We start from the raw sequence: 21,085 nt of genomic DNA, 5'->3' as shown, positions 1-21,085 counted from the left end.
TATTCGAGCGGAAATAAATCGCACCGCTTCGCGTTCAATTTGCATCAAGTCACAGATTTTCTTCCCGCGCGATTTTTTTACCGCCAGTGCGGATACTCCTATAATATTAAATGTGAAACAGAATTACGAGAAAAAATCACGCGGTGAAATATCGCTGTGCGGACAAGGCCTAAATGAATTATTTTTAAATAAACGAGCACTTAAAGATGGAAAGACGCCGTAAGAATTTCCTAGTACTAGAGACCTTCATTCAAATTAAATGAAACTGACCTAACTAAAGAATGCTAGTAATGAAAAAGTTCTTATAAGTTTCTACATTTCTTTCATATTAATATCAATAAAGGTTTCAAAGTAAAACAGATATTCTGAAACTATATTTATTATTAATCATAAGTTCATAACATTACTTAATTGTTACAAAACAGTTTAAACATTCTGATAAAAACTACATTCCTTCGCTTACCATTTATTCTGGGTAAGGACGGTCTGTTAAATAATTTACATTAAACTAGGCCCAGATTACGTAATGAATCTTAATTAAGATGACGCACTAATTGTACGTCGCGACGATGAAACAATTTAAAAGCAGATTAATATTGGCTCAGAAAGCTGTTTAGTCGGTTGACTAGTTTTAAGAATATGCTCATATCCTAATTACTATACATATACATTATAGTATTGTGCATCTAAGTCTCAGTGAAGGGCAAGAAGGATTATTCAGATTAACGGTAATTAACTATGTATATATATATATATATATATATTTTAATGTACATCGAGAATACAATTTACTACTAAATTAGAGACGTTAATAATTTATATACACTTTGGAATGTTAGACACATCTAAAAGTTTAGTTTTAAAAATCGCTAATGGTTTCGAACTCCACATCACAAATTATAATTTAGCATTAAACAGTATAGGGACACAAAAATATAGATATGCAAATATTGAGCCTGCTAAAATTCAATTGGTACATGTAATCGATACAATAAATATAAAAGTATTAAAAGCCTTGGGTGTTTATTGGATATTATTTTCTTAAAGCATATTTTGTAAGCTCTCGTCTCGTCCGGTAATAGTCTAATAATAATCGAACGTTGAATAAATGCGCTTTAAAAGATGACATTAAAATATGAAAAAAATGCGCCAAATGAAATATTTCTAAGTACATAGGTTGCACAATATCTTACTAACTTACTGCAGCCGTTCATAAATATTTTCAGTTTATATATATAATAGTATTTAATAAAATCTTATCTATAATTGCTGGAGTAACCTTAACATTTCGTCAAGAATAAAAAACGAATTACAAATAACAATAAAATAATGTTTGTATTACTTTTACAATAGGGATTGCACAGCCAAGTAATAACAATGTTGCCGTTCAAGTATTTTACGTGTTTTAAAGTGTTATTGTGTTTCATAAATTAAGTGTTCGAGCTGTCCATCCTTATTGAAAGAAGGTTGTCATAATTATAGTCAATTATTAAAGTCTTCGTTCACACGAATTGTTCTTCGATTTTGAATTTTCCATTCTTTTTTACCTGGGAAACAAATATGGTTTGTATGTATGGTGGTAGGACCTCTTGTGAGTCCGCACGGGTAGGTACCACCATCCTGCCTATTTCTGGCGTGAAGCAGTAATGCGTTTCGGTTCGAAGGGTGGGGCAGCCGTTGTAACTATACTTGAGACCTTAGAACTTATGACTCAAGGTGGGTGGCGCATTTACGTTGTAGATGTCTATGGGCTTCGGTAGCCGCTCAACACTAAGTGGGCCGTGAGCCTTTCCACCCAACTAAGCAATAAAAAAGAAATCATAGCTTAGTACTTAAAGTAGTTGCAAGTTCATATTTGGTGAATGCATAAGCTAAAACAAAACAGCTGGCGGACACGTTAACCTCGCAAGATGACTAATTTTTAATGTCACCTAAAACTTCTTTAATCACTACCTATCTCTACGATTTTTAGCCTCAATGATACAAACAAATGAACGGGTTTCAGGGCCATTGAAAATAACTATCCGTTATAATTTGATTACTACATTTCTGCTGAGGGTGGGGATTACTTTAAGCCCGCATAGCCGAGCGAGTGGCGATGTAGGGAGAGGTCGAGTTACCGTTTAGTACCGGTTGGCGCCGGCGAGCTGCGCGTTGACGGCGGCGGCGGCGGCGTCGGAGGCGGCGGTCTGCACGTGCTGGTTGCGCAGGATCTCGGTCGTGAACTCGGCCTGCGCCTTGGCCAGCGACGCGCCCGTCGACCTGTAGATGCGGTGCACCTGCCCGAAACGAACATTCTTCGTCAATCGTTTTCAAATAACCAGAAAACCAAAACAAATCTTCGGTCTGCTTCTGAATAATAATAACAAGTCTCAACAAAAAGTCGGCGGTGGCCCAAATGCAAAAAGCAGTCTTGCTGGACAATGCCCGTATAGTTCGCCGGTTTCTCGCCCAAAAGTCCCTAACGCTAAGGCCGATTGTTGCCCACCTCGCCGGACTGTGTCCTGCCGTCTTCTCAGGCGAGGCAGTGATTATAATACACATAATAATAATAGTAATACCTCCTTGACCTGAAACCTAACAGTTACATGCTTCTTCAAAAAGCTGCTATATTAAACAAGTGGAGAATCGTAAGAAAGATTCTGCAAATAGATCAACCACATCATGAAATAGTAGAACACATTTAATTAGCCAAGCCCAAGTCCTTGACCGAGTCCATAAATGCCACTAAAATACTACCAACGCAAGCTGAGAAATTAAAATTAAAAACAGCGCAATTTGAGAAATTAAAATTAAAAAAAGAAAATAATAATAAGAACAAAATCATTTATTGCCTTTCACTAAACTAAATTTTAATAAAAGAAAATATAAACAAAAACAAAAAACGAATAAGGCAAAGGGAGGATCGAATGCTGTTCAAAATTAATAAATCGAATAGCGCTCATTTTCCTTCACCCCCATTTCCCTTTGGTTCATTGCGACAATGAAGGTTAGGTACGTGTTTGTACTGACTTAAAACGTGGTATAAACTAGTATAAAAATAAATACAAAAGAATACAGTCAAACTTCGTTTCAATTTGATGAGATCACGTTCAACTCGAATGAAGCCTGGAAGCGTATTGTTGTGCTAACAGACTATTGCCAGAGCCACAAGAGACCACAAGATCCACACTGGCGCTTACTATAGACTTGAGCTTTTTTTTCTAACCTTTTCTAGTAACATCGAAGGGTTATGCTAGGTTCGCAAAACGAGGCAATTTAATCTATTTTTTCCTACCTATTCTAGGTGATAGCTCTAATTACACTAGAATTATGTAGACACTTTACCTTTCAAAGTTGAACAATTAACTGAAAACTTTACTGAACTATGTAGGGAGGCCCAAGTACCGCTGGTGTGACGCTGTGGAAGGAAATTTACGGGAGCTCCAAGTGTCGGACTGGCAAGGTGTTGCGCAGCGCCGGGATGAATGGCAAAGTTTATTGTCGGAGGCCAAGACCCACTTCGGGGTCATAGCGCCAGCTCAGTAGTTTACTGAACTATGACGTCACAAAAGACGAAATTCAGAAATATTTGAACATTTCATCAGAATGGTAACGTAACCAACTGTTTATTTTAGTACTACAGACACATTGGCAGATTATCAAGGTAATACGCACATTTCTTTCGTAATTTAACTCAAGTTGCCTATTTAAATGTCTACTACTATTTACTCTGCACTACCTTTGGTTGACTGGTATTAAAGGCTTTAGACATTAAGTCCGCCGATGTAAATTTTACATGAAGTGTAATAAATAAATGCTTACTTTAGCCAACAGCATTACGTCAGCGACAACGCAGGTGATGAAGCCTATGGTCACCATCAGCGTGATGATGCCAACGGCTATGTTAGTTTTGAACTGACTGATACTTGTGATCAGGCCGCTGTTGAACATAAAAACATTAATTAGAGAGAAAAAAATCTTACACCAAGCATACAGAAAATGAAAAAAAAAACATTTTGTCACGATGAGAGGTCCAACCACCCACTTGTGGTAGGACCTCTTGTGTGTCCGCGCAGGTAGATACCAACGCCCCGCCTATTTCTGCCGAGAAGCAGTAATGCGTTTCGGTTTGAAGCGTGGAGCAGCCGTTGTAACTATACTTGAGACCTTAGAACTTATATGTCAAGGTGGGTGGCGCATTTACGTTATAGATGTCTATGGACTCCAGTAACCATTTAACACCAGGTGGGCTGTGAGCTCGTCCATCCATCTAAGCAATAAAAAAATAAAAAATAAACTATCAAAACACTTCAACATAAAAAAGCTCAAAGCTCCAAGTAAGCTTCCTTAATTTAGAGCGAACTGCGGAATAAAAGTAATTATTAACCATTACATTTTTTTCCTCATTCTACTTTAAAGTTCTAAGATGGCAACAGTTAATTTTTGTCGCAAGTATAAATAGATAAACAGGTAAACTGAAGTTTTTTCCTGTTACACAACAAAATAACTTTTACCTCCCCGATGTTTACATCTATATTTATATAATGTATTTGATTATTGTATAATAATATCGATTATGAATGTCACAAATATTCGTGTCGCCTTTGAAAATGAATATCGCAAATGTATTGATACAATTTTACATACTATTATAAATAATTTACTATTCAACTAGATCGAACGATGTAGTAAAAAAGAATACTTTACATCCGGAGTGACCACTTCAAACTATACGGTCTGTAGATTATTGTATCGATTTCTTAAAGACAAAAAAATGTGTTCGCCAAATAACGCATTTCTTTTAATCATCACACGAGGTCATTCACCTTATTAATCAGCTGATTTTCTTTATTACATTGCGTGCTATGCAAAATCTATACATATAAATGAAATTAGAGTGTCTGTTTGTCGTATTGAAATGACCTCTTTTTACTACATACGGTACATACACCAAAATAGCATTTTTTACAATTTTTGTCTGTCTGTCTGTTTGTTCCGGCTAATCTCTGGAACGGCTGGACCGATTTTGACGAGACTTTCACTGATAGGTAGCTGATGATATAAGGAGTAACTTAGGCTATTTTTTTTAGACTAGCTTCGCCCCGCGGCGTCATCCGCAGTTATTGTCGTACCGCGCGCAACATGGCGAGCTTCGCCTATCAATAATAAAATTTAATGTTTCCGAAGCGAAGCGAGGGCGGGTCGCTAGTTAATTAATAAAATCGAATGCTTCGTATAAATGCGCGTATTAATATTAACTTGCGGACTAAATAATAATAATAATAATGGTTGGTTCGAAGTAAGTATCAGTTGAATGGAATATTTGAAATGTATTCAACTGATAATTATTTTTAATAAATGTATCTTTTTTATTTGATTGGTTTTGTTAATTTTAACGTACGTTCCAACGTACACGTATGGACTTGTTGTCTGAAATAAAATAAATCATTCATTCATTAAAAATAGCTCACCAAGAACCACCGTCGCTGAATCCGATCGACTGTACCACAGTTATTATGATCTGGAACAGGAATATGAAGAAGAAGACCATGAAATTGAACGAGGAGTCGCTCCGGAACGCCTTGTATATCGGTCGGTACCAGCACACGAAGCTGAACGGTGTGAACAGGACGAAATACAGTATGGAGAGGCCGAAGGTCGTGAAGCCACCGCCCGAGAACAGTATGGACATCCCACCGACTATGTTCAGAGCTAAGACGAGCGCGTAGACTGAAAACGAAATATGTTAATTAATAAAAATATTTCCATATTACAAGCAAGCACGAACTAATATCACATTCAACATTCCCTAAGACCGTCGATCGTGTTAAGGGTACGAAAACCAAAAACGAATGAAAGAGTTATTAGTTTACAAATCGAGTACTTCAGAGACCTCTTGTGAGTCCGCGCGGGTAGATACCACCGCCTTGCCCATTTCTGACGTGAAACAGTAATGCGTTTCGGTTTGAAGGGTGGGGTAGCCGTTGTAACTATACTGAGGCCTTAGAACTTATATTTAAGGGTGGGTGGCGCATTTATGTTGTGCTGTTGGGCTGTGAGCTCGTCCACCCATCTAAGCAATAAAAAAATTATTAAAATTATGGTATAAACATTATTATTGTATAGCTCATCTACAATACTTGACCTACGTCACGCGTTTCAGAAGTGTGTTCTCGTTTACACGTGATAATTGATAACATGAAATCTTTTTTTGAGGTGCTTGAGATAACAAAGTATATTTACAAGACGGTCACGGAAAATCTCATTTCCATGTTTTCATCGCGTTATTAGGTTATTATTGTAGGACATAGCGCATCTATAACCTAAAACTAACGTGACCATTAATTTTTTTTGTCAAAGCGGGACCTCTGCGGAATTATATAATAAAAAAAGTATTTAGTGCTTTACAACTATTTTCTTACAGAAGATAGAATAACACAAAATAGTACTCTGTAATAATATGTACCTCTTTTGTTAAATTAGCCCATTTAAACCCTTCTAGCTCTATGTTGCATTGAATTTATCGTATGTTCTGTTTGCAAAAGCAGAACTATGTCGACCTCACTGGGCACAGCGGGACTGTCCCGCCCAAATCGGGACGTATGGTCACATTACCTAAAACCAACCTAAATTAGGCATAATACGTACACATCCACAAATGGTATAGATGGCGGACGATCCTCTGGAACTCGAGTGGTATGTCGACGTTGATATCCTGGTAGAAGCACGGCTGTATGGGACAGAAGCCCGGGAGGGGCGGCCAGTTATTGTGGCGACCAGCCGACCCCGCGCGGAGTTCCGCTTCCCGCCGCGCCAACTCCTCAGCCTTTCGTTCTAGCTCCTCTTGTCGCCTCTGCAGTTCGTCAGCAGACATTTTTAACAATAACACTACACTATAGAAATAATAAGAATACAAACAGAGGCGTGCTAAATGTACATCTCTAGATCTTAAATACGGGACGCGTCATTTGAAGCGGGAAATGATTCCTACGCGCTCATTTTACGAGCGTCGACCAATTCTCGTTATTACCTTGTTAGAATAATTCTAAAGATAATGAATGTTGCAGTTTTATACTTTTCGTACTTATGTTTGATTAATAATAATGCACAAACAAATATTGTGTTTTCTAATGAACTATATTTTAGGTAAAAACTAATACTAAAATGATTTTTCTATGAACTGCATATACTCCAAACCGTAATTTAATTTAATAGTACGTTTTATTTTTATACGCATTTATTGTTTACAAAAACATACAAAGATACCATCGATCAAAGATAAAAATGACAAGTACTGATAAAAGCTTTCAGTGAATTCTATAGGATTGAGGTGTTTACCTTTAACTCCTTGGTGCGGTTTGAAAAAAAAAAGCAAAAGTGCGTATTAGTGACATGCTGAACACAATGAAGACTATTAAGTCTTGGCGGCTCGAGCCAAGAAGTGGAATTTTCTAAATGAAAATACTGATTTTATTTTCGGCCCAAAATGTTGGTACACGGTTGGTTACGGTTCAATTTACAAATTTCCAGCACAATATTCAAATATCGACGTAAAAGATCTTAGTCGACTGTGCTGACGAAAACTGTTAATTGCTCGAAATGTCAGAAATAATTTAATGACCATAAATAAAGCAAGATTAACTGTAAGAGAGAAGTTTTAATCATGTTGATGTCCTATTTCTTTTATCAGTAATTAAATAATTTGTCTTAGATTCAATTTCTTGTTGTAAAACTTGAGGGTGCTTTCGTGAAATGTGGTCGACCACTTGCCATCATGGGTGGGCCATCTGTTTGTGTGAAGGAAATGAATATTAATTTTACTGCGATGACGGCTGACCTGCCCTTCAAACCGGAAGGCATCAATGCTTCGTGGCAGCCATTTAATATATGATGGTAGGGGCTATATAGTGCTTAAGTTAGCGATATTATTGTTGCAGTGCCATATTTATATTAGAACGATTTATATTTCAACGAGCATTGATTTAAGTGTCTCATATTTAATGCGACATCTTGTATTTTTTTTTGCATAAAAATTAAAAAACCGTAAGTCTTATCCAGCATTACAATAAAATTATAACGTTTTTGTAATTCCGTGAGCAACATCAAGTTTTTTTGAAACAACAGCAAGAGCGTCACGTTACTAAAATTCCACTATCTCAGATCATATCAAATTAAAATTAAATATAATTGTACATCAAATGAAAAACTATGTAGCTTGTGCAGTGCAAACTTTTCATGTTCCTACATAGAGTGTTTCCGGAAACGATGACTACGAATTTTACTGGTGGTAGGACCTGTTGTGAGTCCGCGCGGGTGGGTACCACCACCCTGCCTATTTCTGCCGTGAAGCAGTAATGCGTTTCGGTTTGAAGGGTGGGGCAGCCGTTGTAACTTACTTGAGACCTTAGAACTTATATCTCAAGGTGGGTGGCGCATTTACGTTGTGGATGTCTATGGGCTTCAGTAACCACTTAACACCAGGTGGGCTGTGATCTCGTCCACCCATCTAAGCAACAAAAAAATTAAAAAAAGAACCAGTTTGTGATTCATCACAATATTCAAATTGTAATCCACTTCTTTAACGTACACTTTGAAGAAACCAAAGAAAACAATAGATGCGTGAAATGCGCGTTTTGAGTGTATTGCAACCGTTAAATTTTTTCAGATATTTAAATTTACTATTTACGCGTAAAACTCAATGAAATACAAATAAAGTGACGCGCGAAATAAATTGATTTGTTCACTTAATAAATAATAAGTTTAAGGAAGAAATTACTGAAATTGTTATCAAAACACAGTAAATAATATTTCAAAACGTATACGGAAAAATAGAAATTCAAATTCAAAATAATTTTAATACAGATTTTCTATATTAATTTAGTGCGATTGCTCTCCTTAATTATCAAATAGCCCCCTTGGGGAGCGAAGGCCCCACGTTGGGAAGCACTGGTTTAGATGGAATGCAGTGGCGTCGGCAAGCTGTCTTCGCCTTACATTACGGTCCACAATTTTGTGAACTCATTAAAATGGTTTTATGGATTGTTTTGTAAATTAATACTGTACGTCGTTCACTTTATGATGATTTTCTTATTATATTATTATTCATTTTTAATTCGGAAACGGTTGTAATACCCCCTCTTATGTTGAAAAACCAATGGGGGGACATCTGCCATTTGTCTTCGTCCTATGTTGCACTACAAACTACAATTATCTCTATAATACAACCAGACTATTAGTGCTTAATTTAGTAAATAAATATTATGTTATATATTTTAGTCTATATGCATTATGTAAATTAGGCTAATTTTAGAAAATGACTGTACAACAGGGAGATTTTTTATACCGATGTTAAGTATAGTTCAGTTTTGTACCAGATATACATGGTAGTGAAATCAAAGCTCTGCTTAAGATTCAGAATAGTTCTTCGCCATAGTAATTATCAGGACGGAACAAGCCCTACTGTCACCAGTAAGACTAATAATTTAATGATAAAAATAAAAAAAAATACTATGACTAATTTAATTAATGAATTGGTTACAATCAAAGAATCTCCGATATGAATGGGATACTTGAACTTCATTCAAGGCAATTACTAGGACAAAATTGAATATATTATTATTATTTTTAAACAATAATGTACTTTCATTTTGCTCATTAACATTAAGAATCAAGCAAAGTATGGCACCACCATAGTTTTAGGAAGTACATTACATATATCATGAAACCAATGCCAAGGATTAGTAGCTTCTCTTGGACATGTAATGAAGTTTTCGGTTTTTTTTTTGTTTTGTCAGCTTTTTTGGTGGCTTACTGGTGTTAGGACCTCTTGTGAGTCGGCAGGGGTAGGTACCACCAACCTGCCTATTTCAGCCATGTAGAAGTAATGCGTTTCGGTTTGAAGGGTGGGGCAGCCGTTCTAACTATACTTGAGACCTTAGAACTTATATCTCAAGGTGGGTGGCGCATTTACGTTGTAGATGTCTATAGGCTTCAGTAACCACTTAACAACCAGGTTAGCTGTGAGCGCGTTCACCCTCTAAGCAAAAAAAAAAATCAAAAATCATTTTTTGTAATTTTGGTTTCAGATTTAATCATCCAAACTAACTATTAGTAAATTTATATTTTATTTTATTTTAATATATAATAAGTAAAGTGTAATTTGATTATCTTATACTCATTCTTACTAAACAGAAATTAACAATGAAATAGTTTTGTATTTGCAAGATAAGGTGTTATCTAATGCATTTTTGTAGTTAATTTTTAGTTAATCACAAAACTAGATATAACTTTAGTCATATCAATACAGTCATTTGAACACAGTTTTACAGTAATTGACAAAATACTGATGTCAATACAATTTATTTTGAATTATTTTGATTTGATCAAATATTTTGTTGAATATCATATAGAGATCCCATAAGATCCCATACCGATCCTTTAACTAAGGAAACATGACTACAACCTTAACCAATCAGAGCTTTGTTTAAGTTTATATAATATAGCTGTACCCGACTGCTTCGCTGGGCATTTAAAATTAACATTATTATTTCTCACCCCCACAAAGATTCTCATCATTAACGCCCCTGCAACTGGTGTAGGGAGTCTAACAATCATTTAAATATTAGCCTATCCATTAAGTACATGTATTTTCTACATAGATACCAAGTTTCAAGTCAAATGGATGCATGGTTAAGTAGTTATAATGGAACATCCGTAAAAACTACTGTAGATTTATTATATATTAGTATAGACATACCTGAAAATCAGCAGTTGTGAAATTTGGTGGAGGCGCTGAAGCCTGCTGTGCGGGTCTTGTGTACTGGCTGCTGGCTGGTGGTGACACAGCCTGCATGATTGCCGGTTGTGCTGGTTGCTGTTGCTGAGGCTGAAGATAATGAAAAAATTACAAAATTAACTTATGACAATGTTAAAAAATTAGAATTATACTCCTCTCTATACTCTTCCTCATAAGCTAACCTTTGAGCTATTTTGCAGTATTGTTGTGGCGTGCAACCTCTTTGACAGGACATTAGAACTACAACGACTAGACATAGACACAGACTAAGACAGAGACTTGACAAGAATTCGAAACGAAATGGAACGAGGGCGTACATGACTGGCGGCAAGCAGTACGTTTTTTGACTTCCTTAAAGACAGACACATAATAGACGACAAGGAACGAACCGACCGTTCTCATATAAGACAAGAGAACAAAGACTGTTCCAAGTGGTAATCGACCATTCAAGTATTCTTCCTGTTCATTCCAGCTATAGTTTGGAAGTTTTAGCAAAGATAGGTAGACTACTAACATTAAATTACTAATTGCATTCAACACATATTTGAAGTTGGTATATAAAATATATAGTCATACATTTGAAGTGCTCTCTGATAATATCACAGTTTTTTCCGAATTTTAAAGCTAGATAACATTAACAGTGAAGAGATATATCTTTTCAATAGGCAACTACAAAGTTTATAGTTTCACAGAATAATTGGCGGAAGTCTAATGAACTCATATGGACATGTTTTGTACCATAGTATATTTTGTTTTTCTATTATATCACTGTAAATCATTCCAGTTTAAAAGATGAGACAAACAATTTTAGAATACAATGACTTTGATTTTTATAGTTAAGTGGCTGAAATAATTTTTCAATGGCGATGGGCTCTGTTAACCACTTCTTCCCAAGTGAGAAATTTGCAACATTTTTGTATCTGATCTAGAACTAATCATGATCAAAGATTTATTTGGTTAAATACAATTTCCATATTTTAAAATATATTTCTAACTATAATTTTTCAAAGAGATCCAGGATACTAATTTTATACCATGATCCCACTGACTTGAAATTTCAAGCACCTAAATTTTATTCTATTTTTGTCCTTGTTCTCAACCAACTATACCATCAAATACATCTAATATATCAAATAGATATAATTAAAATTTTTGAAGGTAAATATAAGAATTTTGAATATAACAAATACTATTATATTATTATTGGAAATGTTTATTGTCTTTTTTTAAAGAGCATGTCCCCCCTCTTCTTTGGCTGGTTTTAATATTCTTTTTGTTCAAAAATTATTGAAAGATTTTTAAGCAGCTTGTTTTTTTAGAAACCACTATGGAATGAAGCACAAATGAATAAATTCAAGCGGATTTTAATTTTAATAAGTTTGTCAAACTAAAAGTATTAAAGTACTTATTAGTAAATATTATATTCATCTCTATTCTTGTATTATTCTAGACGTATTTGCTTACTAGATTTTATTAAATATTTTTTTACGTTCAGTCTTTCATTTTGTCTTATTCAAGGTTTCTGTCTCATTAATATTAACAAGTTCCGACGTGCGCTTCTAAGAGGTCAGTCCCGTTTGTTTGCCGCTAAGCTACCACCTACAAGAATATCAATAATCATGACTAATAAGATCGGTTACCGTGGCTTGATTAACATTTTGTTGGCCGTCGAAAGGATTGTAGTCTTCTAAACCACGTGTAGCATTGTTTGTACTCCGTGCAACTTGCTGAACCGACGGGTCCTACGAAACATAACAGAAATATAGTCATTTCAATCGAAACAACTCATTTCTTTAATATTTCATTTACCGAACATAATATTATACGTACTGCAAAAGGATTGTCTATGGTTGGGTCACTAAACGGATTGTCTTCAAATTTAGACATCCTTAATAAGTTTTCGGCACTATTATTTAGTTTTCAATGTATCACCAACACAAAGGAAAGTTTTAATTATTTCTCTACAGTATTTTTACACTAAAAACAGACAATCAAAATAGGATGACAGATCACTGATGATGACGAAAAGTGACAGACATCAGACAGTGTTGTCAGATAAAAAAAGAAAAGTGTGAAAATCCAATTTTCAATTTAGAAACTACGAAATAGTTCATAAATATTATATTTGATAAAAAAAAAACATGTATTTTCGCCAAAGGAAAGCATTATCGAAGTCTTATTTTAAAATAAAATGCATATGTTTGCGCAAAACATTCTTAAATTACTGTGGTTCTCGTAGGCAAATATAAGTTTTTTTTTTTTTTTTTAATCAAAATAAAGAAAAAAATTCAAATTCCGTAAAAAGAAGTGCAATGGCCTTGTTAAATTTTATTTACCATTACTCATGGCAAGATATCTTTCTTTCAATAAATGTTTCTGTCAAGGTAAGAATAGATCTGATTGTACACTGAAGGTGAAAGTGATTTTAGCATTTGGCAAATGGCAATCACGAGTCTAGTGTCAGACGTCAGTTTGTCGGCTGGTTCTGTCAAAGTAGGTAGACTGTTTACGTTTTGTACTATCATTATTTTGCGATCGGTTTTAACAACTTTTGTTGTGTCCTATTGTTTTTATACAGTGGCTTTTGTATCGAATTTTAATGGTGAAATACGTACGTAAGTTCCGCTGATTTTCTTTGAACAATGTCGTATGTCAAGAGGTGAATATTAGTGTAAAAACGTGTGAGTGACAGTTTTATTTTGTTTGGGATTCAGTGGCTATAAACAAAACGGTAAGATTTTTTTTACGTTGGAGTACGTTACTCACAATGTACATAATTGTTATGGGAATATTTAGTACATAAAAAATTAACCTACGGACGAGTTTTTATTTACATTATGATGGCCTGAATGATTGCATTGCTAACTATTCCGGAGGCTTGCGTAACTACAAAGTAGATGTAATTGACCAGTGAAGAGTTCATGCGGGTGTTGATAATGTTTCGGCGGTGTCGTGAAGGCGCGTGCTGGCGAGCTGCGCCCGCGCTCCCGTCACTCACCAGCGAAAGTTGTTTGCTCTTGGTATCAAGGAAGTGACTTCTGAGCAATCTGTACCGGTCTTACGACATCGTATTTTTTTATATGGTTACCAGTTTTGTATTTAGTTCTTTATAAACCTAAAATAATGTATAAAATTATTTCCCAGAATATTTTAATTTACAGAGGGTAGGTATTAATAATTTCAATAATCTGATCAATTATATTTCAAGAGCATTAACATTTAAATCCAAATATAGTTTATTACATAAATAATACAATAATACTAATAATAAAACTAAATAATATGTTATCGAATTGAAGTTTAAATTACAGTTAGAATATTAAAGATGTCAATATACTATCAGAACTGATAATATTGTCAGGGGTCATCGTAACTTGCCTAATTATCATTATTTCACCACATCCAACTATAAGTTAGAATGAATAATAAGTAATGAAAATGATAGCAATGACTGATTTAAATAACTGTTATGTGCTATATATCTACTTACTGTACTACCACTTACATATGACTGGAAAACTGAAAACACATATTATTATAACGGATATAACGAAAGTGAATATTTTTATATTACATAAATTTTAATTATGAATCACAGATGCTCTGAGCAGTTTATGCAATAATTTATTCATGTTATATTATGCGGAAGAATAACGTCAAAGATAAAAAAAAAACAGTGAATAAAGTAAAATTTTAAGTGTGTTATAAGAATAACTTTGGTAACACTATCCTAGTTAGAAAGCATTGAATAATAGGAAAAGATAAAACATAACTTTTTAGTCCTGTCAACCTATTTGACTTTTTTGCTATATTTAATGTTACTGGTAATAAACATATTCCGTTTTTTTTTCCTTATTGAATGAAAAAAATCAATAACAACAAAAGGGTAATAATGTATTACGTTTTATGCATAAAATGAGCGTAAATATGAGGTGTCAGTGATTTTTGCCAAATTCCAACATAATATTGGCAAACATACTTTAAAGAAAGTCTTAATTTATAGACTAATGTTGTTTTTTGATCCATTGCTTTCAAGCGATAGATAATGTCTTTTTGGAAAAACTGCGCATTGTTTGGCGCCACGACCACACTAATTTTAAGCGCTAAAAACCGTCACGAGTCCATGAAGCGAAAAAGAAATCGATTTTAGCCTCATGTCACGAAAATCTTCATACAAGATCGTCGTATCAAAAATTTATTTTAAAAGAATATCTATTGTTCTTAACATTGTTTATACTAGATCGTTCTTTGTGCTATTCATAAAATATTTCATTGTTCACGATGTAGAAAAAAATTACTATACCAACCTTTTAATTACGATATCACGAACTCATATCGTATGCGCATAATATGCCGGGCTATTGTCCAAAATCGTGTATAATTGTACGCAATCATTATAGGTACTATTCTGATTCAGTCAGTTACTTTGTTGTATGTTTAAATTTTTCGGCTCTTGTGGAACAGACGTATTGCGCATGCCAATAATTAAAGTTTGCGATTCTTTTTCGATTATGGAAACGTTTTATCCGAAAACTATTTCGCACTGATTTTTAAAGGTCGCATACATATTTTCGGAAAAAATATTCATCACGATTGTTGTTATTTTCATATAGTGTGTGAAACGCTTTTCGTATTACAGATAACTTGAAATACTAAAATAAGAATGCCGACAACAAAATAATAGCAGTTATATTTTTAAGGCGATCGATTATTCCGTGAGAGGTTTTTTGTGGTCTTGCTTTGTAGCACGATTCTGCCGAATTCTGTCCCGAAGCACTAATGCATTCTGGTTGATGGGCAGAGCAGTCGCTATTTAAAGGCCAATTGAATAATATGTATTAAAGACTGCGGTGGCATTCATTATGGAGTGCAACCGCTTAAATCCGGTGGGTCGTGGAGTTTTATGATGAAATAAAGAAAAAAAAAAATTCAATACACTCAAGCTAAAACCTCGTCTTTCAATTATTAGGTACGTACGTCGGTCTGCAAATGTGGATAATCTATATAAAGTAACAATCGAATGAACTTAGTAATTATATTAACGTCATCTAGGTAAGTATAACATATCATTATAATGAAACGGTAGTTAGGTAAAGAAACAACTGGACTTATGTCTATCGTGCATGTAATTAATAAAACCATTATGGCGACTAAGAAGGCCACTACCACATCTAGATAGAAAGACTTAAATCTATTTGAAGGAAGTCGAAAAAGAGAAAGAAGAATAAAATATATCAGTGACTAAATCTGAAGAGAAAAAAAAACATGTAGTAGGCTTTTATAAAACTGATCGAAACGTTAATTAATATCAATACTATACTCTAGATAAATGTGTTTAATGGTCTTTTTATCACGCCATCTACTTAGTTTATTTTTGCTAACTAGGATTCAAGTATTCCCAGGATAGTAGAACTGAAAGTTGCCATATAAATTTGTAGTTAAAATATCGTCTTCTCGCATTAAAACTGTATAATCTCAAAACTTACTAATTTTACAGGAGACTGTTTTAAAGGTTTAAGTTTTAACATGTGATATTTTTAATAGTAATCATCTTTGCAACGTTTATTTTTTATTTTTTACCAGTTACATTGTCTGTCTTTTAAAGTAAGATAAAATGATGTATTAATATTGTTAATAGTAGTCAAAACATAGGTAAACTAAAAAAAATAATTAAATCTAAACTACGCCATTTTGACAGTATTTATTAGAAAAATACTGGTGATACCAAATGATTTCGCATATTAACTCAATCTATACTTCTATACTCTATACTAATATAATATTATAAAGAGGAAAGATTTGTTTGTTTGTTTGTTTCGAATAGGCTCCGAAACTACTGGACCGATTTGAAAAATTCTTTTTCCATTAGAAACCGACATTGTCCCTGATGAACATAGGCTACTTTTTTTTATTTTTATTTTTATTTTTTTTTTTGGTTTCATGTGTGTTTTAATGTTTCCGAAGCGAAGCGAGGGCGGGTCGCTAGTTTCGAATATTTTTGGAAATTGTACCCTTTATTGCGAAAAGACGATATATGACAATGAGTTTTTAGGTCTCCTTTGGAGACGCTCGGGCAGCTGTTACCAAATCTCACCCCTCCTGGCTGAGCGCTTGCTCGCCCACATGTCCTGGTGAAACTGGAAAGGTCGCCGAACCACCAGCAATCCCTCAATCATAAAAAAATCATATGAAAATATTAACAATTTTTTTCAATCGAAGCTTTAAAATAATTTTATGGTAGGAAGGATATGGCTCCTTCTATTCCTAATACTCAGAAGGGATGGTGATTTTTTTTTTGCTATATATTATAGTGATCTCGAAGGGTATACTAGACTCAGCGAACGAGTAGCTGAGCTCACGGGGCTCTATCCTCGTGAGATGGAATCGATTTTGTTGCCAGATGTCATAGAAATTTAAATCTTCAACAGTAATGTACAAATATTTTTTTTTTTTGGCACATCTAAGGTATCGTCGTGATTTCAAGTTCGATTATGATTTTGATTATTCTCTTCTTCTTCTTCTTCTCCATCGCTCCCTCATTGCTGAGGATCGTGACTCCGTTTTAGCTTGTCTACTGTCAGCCTCCATCGGTTCCGGTCAGTTGCCTGGTGTAGTGCAGCGCTAAGTGGTCCGCTGGTTTGCTCGGAGATCGGGTCGGACCAACGTTTGGGGCTCCGGCCTCTAGGACGTTTTCCTTCTACTTTCCCAGTCACCATCTAGAAGCCCAAAAAACTGAACCAATTTTTCTTGGATTGCGCACAGTGAAAGAATTTAGTATTTGGTATTAAAATTCATAATGAATTATGGTAATTCAAAGTAAATCGTAAAGTTCTGATAGCGGCCCGTAATAACAAATGTAAGACGATAATCTAATAAAATATACAATAACGATTTGAAAAGCATTAATGGTAGCTTATAAGTGATATTAATAAATAACTTTTTTTTTTCCTATGCTGGTAGCCTAGAGAGGCTATTCCAGCGTAACCGTAACTAGTAGGTGAGCTCACAGGGCTCAAACCTGACGACGATGCTAACACGAACCCTAGCAAGAGCCGTGCTTCGCAGAATCTACTACCGGATCGGAAACGCGACCCACTGAAAAGATCCGGCGAGAAACTCAGTGGGCTATAAATTACTTCGCTTTGATTTAGTTTATTAAATTTTTAGATAACTTAGAAACATAAAAAAGAAAAATCAAAAATTTCGTCAGTTTTATGAGTCGACCAAATCGAGTTTCCACTTTCAGTACACGAACACAGACAAAAGTTTTACAGTAAAAATGAGTATCACTAGTTGGAGACGAAGATCAGTAATTCAGTAGGTCAGTTTTACTGTCGCCTGGAGCGTAATGAATCGGCGCGAAAATGCGTTATGTGGGCCGCATTACGTAAAAGAGCCTCGAACTTTCCAGGCGAGTGCACTTGTATAGGCCAACTTTGTCGATAAACGGCTAGTGCGGCGTCACCGTGACTGTGTTTCGTGTCGGTTCCAGGCGTAAAACAATTCTGCTATTCAGCTAAATAATATGTCGAGTACTTAATTACGTCGGTGATCCGGTCGTACAGCGTATCGAATGGTTTGGAAGGTCGAAAGGTCGCCCTGATTATTCAGAATTCTTTTCACATTTGCTCGTCTATATAAAATATTTTTATTTAGTCGCCTAATGGCTGTAGCTTTAGATACTACTAGCCGTACTCGCCCGCTTCGCTTGGCATTTAAAATTAACATTATTATTTATTGTCAGTATTATTAGGGAGTCCAACACTCACATAAATATTAGCCTATCCATTAAATACATGTATTTTCTACATGGATACCAAGTTTCAAGTCAATCGCATGTATGATTCAGTAGTTATAACGGAACATCCGTAAAAACCACTGTAGATTTATATATTAGTATAGATGATATTAGTAATAGTAAATTCTATTCGTAATATTGAGTTTTTAGCAACATTTTGAATGCAGCATGAAAAAACAATAGTTGTCTATTGAGGTGAAGAGATCTACACGGTTCATTTGGTATTAACCAATTACCGGAGGCCATAGAAGTCACAATGTGAATGCGGCATTTACTTTGAGATACTGAAGTCTCAATTGTACGCGACTGCCATAGCTGTCAAACCTCGATCAATGGCGCTTCGTACAATACAGCTTGGTAAAAATAGATATGGTGGTAGCACCACGGGCTTACGGATAACAATACAGAGAGTTTTGAATTATAAAATGATTTAGTTGAAACCCGGATGTGTGGTAAATAGTTACCGGGAAATTATAGGACGAAGAGAACGTTTGACCTTGTCGATTGTCATTTAAAATACTCCGCTCATAATAAACTTTTGCTGTCTCGTGTTTAGAAATCAAGGTTGGTTTTTTTTCTGACATCGGACTCGCAATAGCAATTGTCTTTTAAACGTAATCTATTTGATATAAATTAAATTCATTCTCACTACAACGTAATTGTAGGTCGGTAGTTTTTAATCCGGCACGGTTGTGTTGGATTACAGTTCGCTCCATCATTTTTTTTAATTGCCATTTTAGAATACGGCCGGCTACCTGATTTACCATTAAGTACTATACCAGTATTACTACACTTAAGCACTAAGCTTTTGGGAACTTAAGGGCGGACCGGAAAATTTCAGGGAGGAGAAAAAAAACGAAGAGTAGATGCTGTTATCTGTTACAGTTCAATTAATAGGATGAAGTAGGAGCTAATGGTGGCCACGGTCGCGTACTAGTATTACTGACATTAAAAAAGCTGAAATGAACACTTTTGGTGTTATTCATATTTGAGTTATCGGATCTTTATAGGTCGGTTATTAAATATAAGGACGGAATGCACTAGATTGTTTTCAAATTAGCGTGCCGTCATTAGCTCTGACGTCATTGCTATGCATTGTTTTCAAATTAGCGTGCCGTCATTAGCTCTGACGTCATTGCTATTGATGACGCTAAGAGCAGATTAAAAAAACAAATGAGAGATGTACAACATTGTATTTACAGGTCCGAATCTTGCGATTCGGTCGATTTGAGAGAGTATAGTAATGGTAATGAAGGATGGCATTCATTACATAATGTATCTTCGTGACATTTTTTTGTACGACTGTCCAAATCTGCGGCTTTAGGAACTAAATTAGTAATGACGTATGAAAATTTCCAATGAAAACTTTAGAGTTTTAACGTAAACGTACCGTCGCGCCGACGAGTATTTATATATTAATACGTGAAGCAAAAACTTTGTATCCCTTTTTACGAAAATTGCGCGGACGGAGGGTTATGAAATTTTCCACACTTATAGAGAATATAGAGAAGTGTACAATGCTCATATTTTTTTTATATAATGCATAAAAGATATATTAAATCTATAAAGAAACCATTACCCACACTACATACCATGTATTTGACGCTCACACGCATTCATACTATTTATTGTCAAACTTTTGTTCTTGACGTCTGTGGTCAAATTGAGAATAGATTAAATATTGTTTGTCTGTATTAATATTTTTTTATAGTGTAGTCTTGGCGAAATTTGTGATTATAGAAGTATAAAATACAATAATAATAGTGTACAAATTTACAATTCCAATTAATTATAGTCGAATTTCGACTAATGCGGGTCCTCTAGTATTAAATATTAATTGATAGCGATCAAGTGCTATTTTAAAATAGGGTTTGTAAATAATACTACTAATTATTGTAGTTTGTTCAACGGCCGTGAATAGAGGACACTGGTTCTTTGTAATTAATAATTAAACAACCTTGTGTGTTTGCCTGTTGATTATTTAACCTCATTTTTTCTTGTGATTAAATTTTTACATTGTCTAAATAAAAATAAATAATACAATACAATCTTCGTATACGTTTATGTGTGTTATTAGGTATTAATTAATAATTCATATGGTCTAATCTTATAATAATCTACTGATTAGAGTTGTCTTCAAATTAATGTGCTATTTATTCGTCGTTGCTATGTGTATTGTTATAGTCGAAAGCATTAATTATTTAGTGTTAATGTTTATTTTTTAAGGCTTCGCTGGATATTGCCACTGGAGACGCTTTGGTTATTTATTTAAAAGAAGAAAAAAACGTTTTTCATTGTTCTGATTTATATGTCACGGTTGTTTTGTAGTTATAGGTCAATACTAATGGGTGGTTAGAAAGAAATGGATCAGGGGAGCTTAAGATCGGGCTCAGTTGTGTAAGTTTGGAGAGGCCTATCTCCAGCAGTAGACGACTGTCGGCTGACGATGATGATGATGATCGAGATATCACGCCCATATGTACATTTAGAAGTTGTCTGCGCTTAAACGA

General features: G+C 34.7%; 2 protein-coding genes across 3 annotated transcripts in view; one reads left to right on the top strand and one right to left on the bottom strand.

Annotated features, from left to right (window-relative positions):
- Positions 1–1,036: 1,036 nt before the first annotated feature.
- Positions 1,037–12,810, bottom strand: Scamp (secretory carrier membrane protein). Of its 2 annotated transcripts, none has more exons than XM_028172364.2 (8): positions 12,608–12,810; positions 12,418–12,519; positions 10,739–10,867; positions 6,631–6,835; positions 5,454–5,712; positions 3,805–3,922; positions 2,121–2,279; positions 1,037–1,547 (listed from the first exon to the last, which is right to left on the bottom strand). In XM_028172364.2, the coding sequence occupies exons 1-7, from the start codon at positions 12,662–12,664 to the stop codon at positions 2,124–2,126; spliced, it is 1,026 nt and encodes a 341-aa protein (XP_028028165.1). In that variant the 5' UTR covers positions 12,665–12,810; the 3' UTR covers positions 1,037–1,547; positions 2,121–2,123. The 2 variants fall into 2 exon arrangements, with proteins under 2 accessions (XP_028028165.1, XP_089592629.1); XM_089736503.1 differs by having other exon boundaries at positions 2,131–2,279.
- A 415-nt stretch (positions 12,811–13,225) lies between these two features.
- LOC114244349 (furin-like protease 2) overlaps positions 13,226–21,085 on the top strand; it is a 282,788-nt gene continuing 274,928 nt past the window's right edge. The window contains exon 1 of the mRNA XM_028176131.2: positions 13,226–13,508. The gene's annotated coding sequence lies outside the window, so the exon portion shown is untranslated. The remainder of the gene's footprint in view (positions 13,509–21,085) is intronic.

Source organism: Bombyx mandarina, chromosome 21 (genome assembly GCF_030267445.1).
Source record: "Bombyx mandarina strain Sakado chromosome 21, ASM3026744v2".
NCBI lineage: Eukaryota > Metazoa > Arthropoda > Insecta > Lepidoptera > Bombycidae > Bombyx > Bombyx mandarina.
The sequence above is the reverse complement of the archived record's forward strand: the minus strand, read 5'-3'. Positions and strand labels throughout refer to the sequence as shown.